The 12,591-nt window shown below is 38.2% G+C and overlaps 1 protein-coding gene across 1 annotated transcript in view; it reads left to right on the forward strand.

Moving 5' to 3' along the window:
* Positions 1-12,151, forward strand: part of LOC104626766 (calcium-activated potassium channel subunit alpha-1-like) — a 98,651-nt gene extending 86,500 nt beyond the window's left edge. The window contains exons 9-12 of the mRNA XM_010294786.1: positions 1,588-1,706; positions 3,441-3,665; positions 5,734-5,762; positions 11,495-12,151. Of these exons, the coding sequence (XP_010293088.1) occupies positions 1,588-1,706; positions 3,441-3,665; positions 5,734-5,762; positions 11,495-11,646 (525 nt within the window). The 3' untranslated portion in view covers positions 11,647-12,151. The remainder of the gene's footprint in view (positions 1-1,587; positions 1,707-3,440; positions 3,666-5,733; positions 5,763-11,494) is intronic.
* The last annotated feature ends 440 nt before the right edge of the window (positions 12,152-12,591 follow it).

The following is a 12,591-nucleotide window of genomic DNA, read 5'->3' on the forward strand; positions in this document are numbered from 1 at the left end:
GGAAAAATGTCTGTACTGAACGAGCGGTCAGGCATTGGAACAGGCTGCCCAGGGAAGTGGCTGAGTCACCATCCCTGGAAGTGTTCAAAAAACGTGTGGACGTGGCACTTCAGGACACGGTTTAGTGGGCATGGTAGTGTTGGGTTGATGGTTGGACTTGATGATCTTAGAGGTCTTTTCCAGCCTTAATGATTCTGTGATTCTATGATATATCGTTTGGAAAATCCTGTGGTGTTCCTTAGTTGTCAGCTAAAGAGGTGAATGAGCTGACTTGGATGATATAACCATTCCAACAATAATCCATTGTAAACATGAGCAATATCTATGCCTTTGCTTGGTTTTGATAAGCTTATTTAGTCTTTCCACAACCTTCCAGTTGTTGCTTAAAATATGCTTATTAGCTTCAAAATAAAGCTATAAGTTTGTTTTCTGCTGTTTCTGGATGAACTAAAATTCTTGTAAAATACTAATTTTCTGACATTTTGATTACACTAGCCTAAGAATGAAGTAAAAAAAAACCCCAAAGCAAAATCAAATAAACAAACCATCTTGAAAAAATGGTGCTTTTGGATAAAGAAGAATCTAGAAATATTCTCTGGACCAAATATTGTAATCTTGAGGTGAATCCCAAAGCACCCACTTCGCTTTGATTAAACTTGTGCTCACTAGCTCTCTTCAAAAAGAATGGAGTGACCTTCTTCACAGAAATGACGGGGAATCACAGTTTAAGGATTAAGGGTGATGAGAGTGCACACATATAAGTAAACTTATTCTTTTTAAGATCCTGTATGACTATAGAAGCCTTTCAGTTCATGTAGAAGCCCATTCATAGCTGAGGCTAACAGCACATCAAAACACTTGGGCATGTGGCGTAATATTTTCACAAATAAAACAAGCAATACCAATCTTTCAAATGCTATTTTGCCAGAGCCCCAGTTGCACTACATCAGTGAAGGCAGAATGCATTAACACTCATCATTACTTAAGAATCAATACTTTAGATATAAAAATTATCAAACCTAAACTTTTTTTTGCTGATCAAAACATTTTATATTATTTATGAAAAATGGCATACATTTCGTGATTATTTTAAAGCGGGAGAAATTTTATTATCCTTTCAGCCCCTCAGAACTCTCATTTCTGTTGTGCTCTGCAGTGAATTTATTTGTCTAGATGAGAGTATGTCTACTGCCAGAAAAGGGTCAAAAATACTAACCATTTTAATATCACAGCTAATGTAATTTGTAGAATATGCATTGTTTGGTACCAAAATTTATATTTCCAGCTTAAAGCAAATCACTCACTCTTCCCAATTTACCATCATTTCATGGACTAAGGCTCTCCAAAATAATTATCAGTTTACATAATTACTTATTTGAAATAAAACATTCAGATTATTCATTCCCTTGAGTAAAAGATTCTCATTTGTGACAAACAACAGACTGTCTATACATTGTCCTTTTTGTACAGGCTCATACTGAAAATCCCGTTCCCTGACATTCTGTTAACAGAGAAAAGAAAGGAAAAAAATGTGCTGTTTCCTCTTTTTTTTTTTTTTTTCTTTTTCCTCTCCTTTCTTTCTCCTAGGATGGAGGTTGTTACGGAGATCTATTTTGTAAAGCACTGAAAACATACAATATGCTTTGCTTTGGAATTTATCGATTAAGGGATGCACATCTAAGTACTCCCAGCCAATGCACTAAACGGTAAGTCCAGTCTTTTAGAACATCTCTGCTTCACTGTTCTTCAGTCTTCTCGGTGAGTAAGATCCCAATACCTGTAATAAATCTAAAAAAGAGTTTTCTCAATTTTTTACATAACTTTGCTAACTTTTTACATAACAAAAGCTAACTCTTTGAAGACTTCATGATAACTCTTTATCTGAGTTTAAATCATAGGCTGGATATCATAGCATAAGTTTTCAGCTAATTTTAATCAAAAGTTTTTAAAGTAAATTTTCAGAACGTATCTTTATCTTGTTTGATTTATGATGATCCACAGCTTCCATACAAGGAATTCAGTTTGCTTTCATCAATCAGCTGTAGGTTACTGGATAGTAATTCAGATTATAGTAGCTAGACTTTCTTTTTTCTGAATGCTCAAAAAATACTCCTGTGGGCTTCCCATTGGTACTATCTGTATCTAATTTCTTCCAGTAAATGGAAACCCTTCTCTTGGTAGGCTGCATTTTTACTTCAGTAGCACCAAGGCTGACCTCAGTGCTTTAAGTAGAGCAGACACATTTCCATCTTTGCAGACTGAAGGCCATTTAACAGCTTACTTGAAATGTGCCTTAATTAAGTGCCTACTAGAAATGTACACACAGACCCATGCCAGAACTATCACAAATCTACCATCTGTTACGGTTTCAGTCTCTACAAAAAGCATCATTATTGGATGAAGGTGGCAATAAACAATGCTGCAGCCCACCAAAGCTGTTTCTTCTGTAAGGATTTGGACAAATTGGGTAGAAAAAATGATTTTCAGCTTAGATTTACACTGCAGTTGCTATACTTGTGACTATTTTTTGGATTAATGAGTGACTTCTGTCCCTGAGGCAGCCAAGCCAGATTTTTGATGAGCACTGAATTAATTTGAAAAGAAGTTGTGAGCTTCTTGATCAATTTTTACTCATTTCTCATGTGGACAGAAAATGCCTATTGCCTTAGCAAATATGTTTTTCACGTGTGTGAAAAAAAAATTTAGATGCAAGGTCTAGAATCTCTTCCTACCCTGAAAGGGGGTTAGTCTGAGGTGGGTATTCTTGAAATTGCTGGAGTTTTTATTTCAGGCCTGGGATGTATACTTAGCAATGCTGGATTCTTGGCTGTGCAGATTTCTCTTTATAAATACTCTTGGAGGCCATGAATATGGCCTCATGTGGAATGAATGAACAAAATTAACCTCACTGCAAATTGGCTGATATATTTTCCTTAACTTGTTTTATGTACAGTCACAATCCAAACAAATAATTATATCCCTTGCTCCATTGACAGTATTTAAATATCTAATAGATATATAGTAAATATGTATTTAAATATAACTGCACCTGAAATGCTCCTCTCCCTGCTTTTCAGCCATTCATGAATATTGTTGCTGGTTTTTGTCAATATGTAAATCTGTTTGCTAGAGTCATTGCATTATGGTGCAGCTAGAGAAAGGAGGGCGATTTGTATAGTGTCTTCTCTGAAAAATCATGATGGGATTCACTTCAAGAACATCCTACTCAGACAGTATGTCTGTGCAACAGAAAACATAAAAAAAAAAGTGTCTGACATAAGAAGGTCCTAAATCATAATGGGTATTATGTGAGCTAAAATTAGGTACACTCGGAAGGAAACAGAAGTGCAAAAATCTGGGTAAATGTTCATGAGATAACAGCTCTAGAAGTACAAATCTAAACCTGCTTTCTCTTTCTTTCTTTCTTCCTTTCTTTCCAGTTACGTTATCACAAACCCACCATATGAATTTGAGCTTGTGCCGACAGACTTGATCTTCTGTTTGATGCAATTTGACCACAACGCTGGCCAGTCCCGGGCCAGTCTTTCTCATTCCTCCCATTCCTCCTATTCTTCCAGCAAGAAGAGCTCATCAGTTCACTCCATCCCATCAACAGCAAACCGACCGAACCGCACCAAGACCAGGGATTCCCGGGAAAAACAGAAGTATGTGCAGGAAGATAGACTTTGATATGTGTACCTGCTCCCACTGTGTGTGAAACTTGCATTTGCCACCCATTCTCCCCAGTTAATGTTTCCAGCAGTAATGTTCCCTGTTTTCCCATGGAGTTCTCCCTTTTTGTACACATATTTTGCATATGTATGACAGTGTGCATGTGATTGTCATTTTTATTTCACCACCATAAAACCCTTAAGCACAACAGCAACAAAGCAGACGGACCAAAAGTTATTTATGATGCTAGGGGAGAAAAAAAATTCTAAACCCATAGACACACTGAAAACATAAATAACTCACTGCAGTTACTCTACATATCAGAAAATAGAGTATATTTAACATGAACACTTGCTCTTGATGTCAGAGTTACACAAAGAAAGTAATTTAGTGCATAAGTGTTGATATATGTTGCGGTAGGTTTTTTATATTCATATTTACAGGAGTTGCTACATTTATTTGAAGCTTATAAAAAACTAACTAACTCATTAAAAAAAAATCCCTACTGATTTTTCACTCTCAAAGCTTATATTGTATAGGGCTTACACTCTTTGTATAGATTATTGCTACGCACCTGCTTTATACCAAAGCAACATCAGGGACTTTTCTGCTTGTTTAAGGGCTTTCTCTAAAGTACTAGCTTTTTGGAGATAGTGTCTTTTCCCTTTAACACTGAAATTGTCTGGGCATGGAGTTGTAAAACTCCAGTGTATTAATTTAAGTTTAGAAAGAGTCTAATTGCATATTAAATTATTATTCTATTTACACTGCCACATGAATAGCTATATTTTCTTTCACTTTTGACATTTGGGATAAAAAGCCATATGTATCATAAATATTGGATGTAAGTCATTAAAAACTGCCTTCCTGGGACTTTTACGTCTTTAAAAGGTGAATTAGTCACCTTATGTACAGAATAAATAATGTTCAGAAAAGAGCAAGCATTTTTCTATGCTTAAGTATCAGATCTCAAGGGACTTTGTTCCTTTCCCCAGATGGTCGTTTAACTTTTCCAAGTTAGAGTGGTGGTATAAATCTTCCAACAAGAGTCCTAATATGCGAGGAACCTCCAGAAATCCTGCTCCATGTTCTAGCTGGTTCTTTTCAACAGGTACATGGCAGTACTGAGTATGCAGGAATACAGGGGAAGACAACTGGGTGCCTTTAAGGTCTCTCCCATTTGGGAGGAAGCGGTGCTGTGCCCCAGACAGCTAATGAGCAGAACAAGAAGGCTGGGGTGGAAACGTTCACTGTGCTGAGGCATCATGTTCTAGGTACTTGCCAGAGTTTGGTTCTTGCAGATTCTCACCAATGACACACCTAGCCAAACAAAAATTGTGGCAGGGAATGAAACATAGCGGAAAGGAACCTCTCCTAGACAGCCATAGAAGTGATACTTCAAGCTTGTTTTTTTTTAAATTTAACTTCAAATGCCAACCTTTTGAAATATAGAACCCAGAGTATAGTTCTAGGTGGTATGGAGTTTCCCAGGATAAGGAGGACAGAAACATATACCACCTTCCCTGGCTACCTAGCAAGAAAGCACGCAGACAGAAAAGAAGTATTTGGATGTGGGAGTGATTGGCATTGTAACTGCCAACCCAGACAAGGTGCTTTTATGGTTAGTGTTGTTTTCTACCTTCCCCTTCCCCAAGCATGATAATTTTGAAGATTTGCTTGCTGTGTGAATTGACAATGAAGCCAAGCACTTTTACTGACAAAACCTGGAACCATGTAAGTGGGCTACAGAGAGTACCACTGTGCAGCGTTAAGCGTAAAGATTGGAATACAGTATATATGCATGTGTGCATTCAAATGCAGCTGTAAGTCCTATCAGTGAAATATGTTGCAAATTATGGATGCTCCCCTACAAATGAGTCAATTACAGTTGCTTTTTATCATAAAGACAAATTCATGTGGGGTTTTTTTGCAAAGAAAGTTATCATGTTTTGCCCTAAGAATATTTATTACCACAAGGATGTGCCAGTTAAAGTGCTCAACAGGAAGTATGACAGTTTAAAAGCATTGTAAAACTTACATAGCTTACTTCTTTTTCTAAAGTGCAACAAGGATGAATAGAATGGGCCAAGGTATGACAATTAATGGTTCTGCATGACCTAGCAACTGCTGTGGGTTTCCTTCTATAACTTTGTCCTTGTGAAAACTTGTGAAATTAAAAAAAATAGTTACAAACTTTATTCAGTTATTGGTTTGTTTGTTTGGTTGATTGTTTTGTTGGTTTTCTTTTGCCTTTTTTTTCCCTCCAAACCAGAAGTAAAACTGGCTGCTGCTGCTGCTGCTGTTGCTCTACCCTGTTTTATTTTTTATCCTCTCATCTGCTTGCCTTTCTAATTGCACGTGTCCTTTTGTAAACACCCAGGTTACTGCTCAGTGAAGATGCCTACCCTGGTGCAGACATTTTTTTAATTTCCCATTACTCACTCCAATTCCTTTTCTCCCTCCCCCTTCCTACTCCCCTGTCCCCCATGTATGTTCATGAGCATCTCTTTATGTTGGCAATATTGACTGAAGATAGTCGAGAGCAGTTACGCATTTTGGAAGAACGTTAATGGCTTTGACACCAAAATGCTTTTCCATTAATGTTTTATCTGTTTTCCATTTAGCAGGGGAAGGAAGGGTGTTAATGTGAAGCCACTTGTCACATACTACGTAATGATTTTATCCAAAAAATAGTATTTGTATAGCTGTGCAGCTCAAATTGAAAAAATAGAAACAGCGTACATTAGAGAAGCAACTTGTGTACTTTGTGAGCAACAGAAGAGGAATATCTAATATGGATGCAAATCTGGATTCTTCAAATTATACTGGAGTCTAATTCTCCTCTGTCTTCTGTACCGAAGTCAGAAGTCTGAAAGGTTTTACTTTTAGTTATACCATGTGCAATTTTTAGTGCTAACTATAGTCAAATTGATCAAATAGTTTATAAGAGTGATGAAGATTTTCTGGTATGGGTATACTAATGAAATGGGGCGGTTGGTCATTACAAGTAGAGGCATGTTTAAATCAGCTATGTTATGCTGTAAAACTTTTTATATTGAACAGTAACAGGAAGTCTCCCATTTGTTCAGAAACCTATCCCAAGTAAAAAAGTCAAACATCAATAACTACCCTGGTTAGTTTGTGAAAGTGGAAAAGCAACACCACTGGCAAGCGATGACATTTTACAGCTTTAAATCGAGGTCCTGCCACTTATATCAGTCCCGGCAAGGTTTCGACAAGGGAAACTAGGTGGTTCTTAGTAACTTCCTTGATCTGAGTATCGACACAAAATCACATCCAGCAAACCTGCAGGTTCTTGGCATGGCTTCCCATTGGCCTAAACTGGCAGAGTCAGGCATTTTCCAGTGACATCCCCATTGTCAAAAGTAAGAATTTTGCTAGTTAAATAAAAAAAACAGCAAGAGCAAATCCAGAGTACCATTTTTGTCCCAAAACTTCAGTTGCTTTGGAGCAAAACAAAGACCTTCACAGAAAGTAGAAATAGTTTCTTCTGTCTCTCCCTGCAAATTACTTACTGCCTGCTACATGTAAAATATTCATCTGCCAAACAAAGAATTGCTGAGCAGGTGGATGGGGAAAATTTTGTTACTTTTTTCTCATACAGGAAGAAATTGCATGGAAGAATTTTCAGCTTAGCTCTAAACAAGCTGCCTGCATGGAGCAGGGGAGGCACACAAACACGTACATACAGACCCACTTGAAACTGCAAGTGTCATGAAAGAAAAAAGAATGTTTAAAACAATTGTAAGGTAACCTGGGTTTATGGTGAGCACACAGATGTAGTAAATACAGATTTAGTAAATTTGAGTCATGTTTAGCTTGTTTCGCCTCTGCTCAGAAGAGAGGGTGTTTTGCAGTGACATCTATTCTAACATGGCTACTCAGTCCAAAATTAATAACAGAAATTTTAAAGTACCAGAACAATAAATCTGTTGGAGAGAATTGCTAGAGTCTTACACAAGTTGAAGAAATCTGTATTTTTATCATTTTACTTTAATTATTTGTATCTTTTTATGCTGCAGTGAACAGTCTTTCTTACACAAGAAAGATGTTAATTTTTATTTATTTGTAATAAGAGCATGAAGCCTTTAGAACCTCGCAGACGCACTGGGATGCTGCTAGCCCATTGCAAACACAGGTGTTTGAGAGGAAAATAAATGTTTTCTGCTTTCTGATACATGAAGATACTTAGCTGTTCCAACATCTCTCAGGTAATGCTGTCAAAAACAAACCCGTCAAGTAGCGTAGGAGGGTCAGGCACTCTCTTGCATAGCTCTTAAAAAACTAAAATAGAAAACTATGCTATAACATAGCGACACATATGGTAAGGATCAATATGCATATGCCAAAAGGGAGAGAAACAGGCTGAACATCACAGAGAACCAAAAAAAAGTTGGTGAATATAACAATGTATGAAGACTTAAAAAGGGGTTTTCTGGACTGATTTAAAGGAAAGAGTAAGTAGTTTGTTTAAGATGATACATAAAAATCTGTGCGAAGACTTTGGCAGACATATCAAAGAACTCAGACTGTGAGCATAACAAAAAAAGACTGAAAAGTGCAGAAGGGGTTCAAGAAGGACATTTAGTGACCGGGAGCAGAATATCTTAGTGGCCAAGAGTAAAGATGAGGAGTGTCAATCTCACATTTCAAAGGTAAGTATAGAGGTCGATAGACTTTCACAGGAGATACGTCATTTTGTGGTCAAAGACAATCTTAATAGCAGAAAAGGAACAGGAAAGGTACAAAGCTGGGTCCAGGCGTTTGATGCTGGAGATGAGAATGACTGGATCAAAGTTTCAGCACTGGCAGTAAGAAGTTTAAACAGCAAAAGAAATGAGAAGCTACCAGTTTCTGCGTTTGTTATTTTCTATATTTGTTACTTGCCACGTAAAGGCAAAAAGAGACTTGATGGTGTCTTTTTAAAGACCAGCTCCCTGGGTATGAGTTTTATGGTAAAGTTTAGCATATAACCAATTGCCTTGTTTTGAAAATTGCGGGGAAAGCAGGGGGGATGGCCGTGCTTTACACCGGCTGCTGAGGCACACAGCGCAGCTCATCCCTGATCCGTAGCACGCACACAGTTCTCCCCTTTCTTGCTACAAAATTGAATTAACTTGCACCAAGTTTGTAAGGAAAGTTTGTGCACCATATGTTAAAAAAACGAAGGTGGAGATAAAAGTTCACTGTGCTTAACTTGCCTCAAAATCATTTTAAACACAAACCATTAGAAAACTGTTAGTTTGAAATTGTTTATGTGATCTTGCAAGGCTTTTAAAACATGATAACCATCACACTTTACACCTCTCTGAAAGGTTAGTTTAATCGTAGATCACATAAAATTGGTTTCCACAAATGCATAATGGTTCATGTGTCACACTTGAACTAAATGGTTTTTTAAATGGAGCTGAAATTATTTTGATGTGTACACATTCCCAGATTTTTTTTTTCCTACAACCTTTCTTAAACCAGCCTCCATCAGGAACCATTCCCTTAAAGTCTCATTAATAATTCAGATGTTCTGATGACTTTAAAAGATCTATGGAATTGAGGCTTGCTTTTTTTTTAACTGCTTGACAAAAAGATAAATGAATGTAGAAAGAAGCGGTAGGAGTCTGGCAAGCTGTAGATCATCTCTGAACAGATTGTAACTTTATCATTCTGTCAGGAAGAATAATTTAAAGCACTTAATCAGTTAGCTTCAGTGTGCAGGATGTAACATTATGAATTCCTATCGTCCAATCTGTTCGAATCAAAGGGAACTTAATTATAATAGGTAAGAGAGAGAGAGAGATGGGAGGCTGAACATTGTTCAGACTCAGGCAACTTTAAGGCGGCAGGGAACTATTTACCCTGATCGCAAATGAGTAAAATATTTTAAAAAGAAGTAAAATACATTTTAGAAAATGACAAGAAGAACAATATAGTAGTTCTGTTTACCTTCAGTAATATGCCAGTAATGATTAATACAATTCCTTTTTTTCAATTTAAATTTTTTAAAAAGCATAAGCACAGGTAACAAATATATCTGAAAAAAAAAAGATGGATTAAACCCTCATGAGTTTGGGGGTTGTTGTTGCGGGGTGAGGATGTTGAATGTAGATGCTTAAAATCCATGCCAAATATAAGTGTTTAAATTTCATATTCACAAAAATGACTGAGAAGTCCAGTAATTCTGGAAATCAGCCCACTTCTTTAGAGGCCTTAGCTTGGAAGCTCGTTGTTCATTTGTATGCATTTTTGCCCAGATATTTGTCCTTTATTCTTCCTGGTCTTCCAGTTTCTTTTCTCTGTTTGGGTTTCCGAGGTGGATATTGCTTTGCTTTTTTTTAGCTATTATTTATTTATTTAAAATGAACACCCCTTCCACTCCTGCCCTGATTCCAGTCCAGATGCAGGAGCATTTCAGTGGTAAGCAAAAGTGGCACTTTGTCTTATGCAAGTGAGACACGAAAGCTTCTGAAGCATTTTGGGTTCGATACAGAATAAGAGGGAGTACATACACGTAAGAGAGCAGCTCCGATGTGCCCCAGTTGCAGAACCCCATCCCCAGAACCACTAGTGCCCACTGCCCTGCACGTCCACCTCTGGAATTCAGGGAAGGAGGGTGAGAATGGAGACCTGTTCACAAATGCTTGTCAAAGGACAAGCGCCTAATGGCCATAAGCCACTCTACAAGACAGGTCTATTCAAAGACTTAGAAACTCCTGGTCTTAAAGTTGCATTAAGAAATAGCAGCAGTAATTGCTCTCCAAAGGCTTAAGAAAATTATTTCTCTTTTTTGTTTCTTTTGTGAATTTTAAGAAGTTTTTGCCCACGTTTGTGTATGAGCAACGCGTACAGTGGTCACAGTCATAAGCAGCTGGGGAACGGCTGCAGCCTCTCGGCACCCTCGCTCCCGCCCGCCCTGCTCCCAGCCCACCCTCAGGCAGCACCATCAAATTCTTCCCGTGGTCGCGGAAACAACCACTGCCCAAAGATTTAAAAGAACAGCTTCTGCTCTATCTTCCTTTAAGTCCTTGCTTCCTTTGCCTTGCTCCCATGTATCGCTACCAATCCATTCAGGATTGGTCTGAGCCCCTACTACACTCATCTGCAGCACCAGGTGTGTTCCATACTCCTTCCCAAGCCGGAGAGTTGGGTAGCGCCCGAGCAGCCAGGTTGCTAGTAGCAATAGAATGGCCTCCTGTGCAGGAACACAGCCACCCGGCAGCATGGATGCAAGCCCGATTTATTCTAGCACCAACCGTGGAAAGTTCTTTACGTTCTCCTGCATGCTTTCCGAGCCAGCGGCAGCGACCACCCCGAGGCTGAAATGGTCCAGAGAAGCCTCTGACTCTTTAAGTGTTCCTCTGTATATGGGCTCACATCCCCTTTTTCTACATTACCCTTATCCCGTCTGCTCTCCCTGGCTTCTCAGGTTAGCCTTTTATTTGTATCATTTTTTCAGTAAATGAATCAGAGGGTGTTCGCCTGAGCATGAAACAAAAAAAAGCGCTCTCACATTCAACAAGCAAACTCGCATATTGACAGTTTTCTTTAGCTTCTACTATCAAAAGTGCAAACATGTCATCCTCCTTCGTGAAAAGTATTTTCAGAGGTATTAATCTAATGCACTATACTGCTAATGATTAGTCAAAGTCACCTTCTATTGATTGCCTTTTCCCTATAAACTTTACTGACTGCTCCCCCCTCTTTTTTTCTTTTTTTCTTTTTGGTGTTTACGTGTATCTGTGCTTCACTAATTAAAACTCTCATTTTCCCTCCTTATTCTGTCTCTACCCATTTTGCTCCTTAGCAGAAAAGAAATGGTTTACAGATGAGCCGGATAATGCCTATCCCAGAAACATTCAAATCAAGCCCATGAGCACTCACATGGCCAATCAGATCAATCAATATAAATCGACAAGCAGCTTGATACCACCAATCAGAGAAGTTGAAGATGAATGTTGACTCCTTCGAGGCCAGAACTATTTTTTTAAAGCCTGACAAACTTCATGAATGGTGATGTGACATTTATTCCTCTTACATGCTGAACCACTGACGGAGAAGTTAAGAAGGGCAAGCTTAATGGGAAAATAAAGTAGACAGATCTTTGTTTGTCTGCCTTTAATATTGCTTCCACATATTTTGGAAACTATTATTTCATTTATAAATGAACATACTCAAAACTAGTCATGTATAGCCTCTAGCATTTTAAATTATTTTTATTTATTAGAAAAAAATTATATTTTTCTTTTTTTTTTCATTGTCAAGTATTTTCCCTTAAAAAAACTGCATATGTGGCCAGACTCCTAAGAATAATAAAAAAAACCAAACCACCGAACACCTCAGTCTTTGGCTTAAAGGAGAATGATGGTCACGGTTATAAGGACATGTAATTAAGGGAGACAAATGATATATTTACAAAAATTAAAAAAAAAAAGGTCCAACTCGTATTTTAGTAAATCAAAAAAAAGAAGAAAAAAAAAAAAGAACAGTTCAACAAAATGTTTCTTTACTGGAGGATGTGTATTTTGTTCAGCATTGACACCAGCTCTTAATAAACTGAACTTATTTATTTTCAAAGTTGAAAGTCATATTTTTGTACATGTAGCATTTTTCTGATATATCCTTTGTTTTATTACCACATGCAGATCATCTTAATTGCCGGTTACGTTAAGGTCTAACCACACACCCCCGCGCCCCCTCCCCGCCCCGGACACAGCCACACACAAGCAGCCCAGCGTCCTCGGCAGCTTTCGGTGCCACTGGCGTCGGAGCGTGGCTACCCGAAACCGAGGCCGCGTACAGAAGGTGCTCCCAGGCAGCACTTGCTGTAAATGGCAGCTCTGGCAATTCCACTCCGCTTTCCCGCTAGCCGTCAGCAGTTGCTAATTCCAGGAGGGCAAGCTTGGC

The sequence above is a fragment of the Phaethon lepturus genome, unplaced genomic scaffold (assembly GCF_000687285.1).
Source record: "Phaethon lepturus isolate BGI_N335 unplaced genomic scaffold, ASM68728v1 scaffold8579, whole genome shotgun sequence".
NCBI lineage: Eukaryota > Metazoa > Chordata > Aves > Phaethontiformes > Phaethontidae > Phaethon > Phaethon lepturus.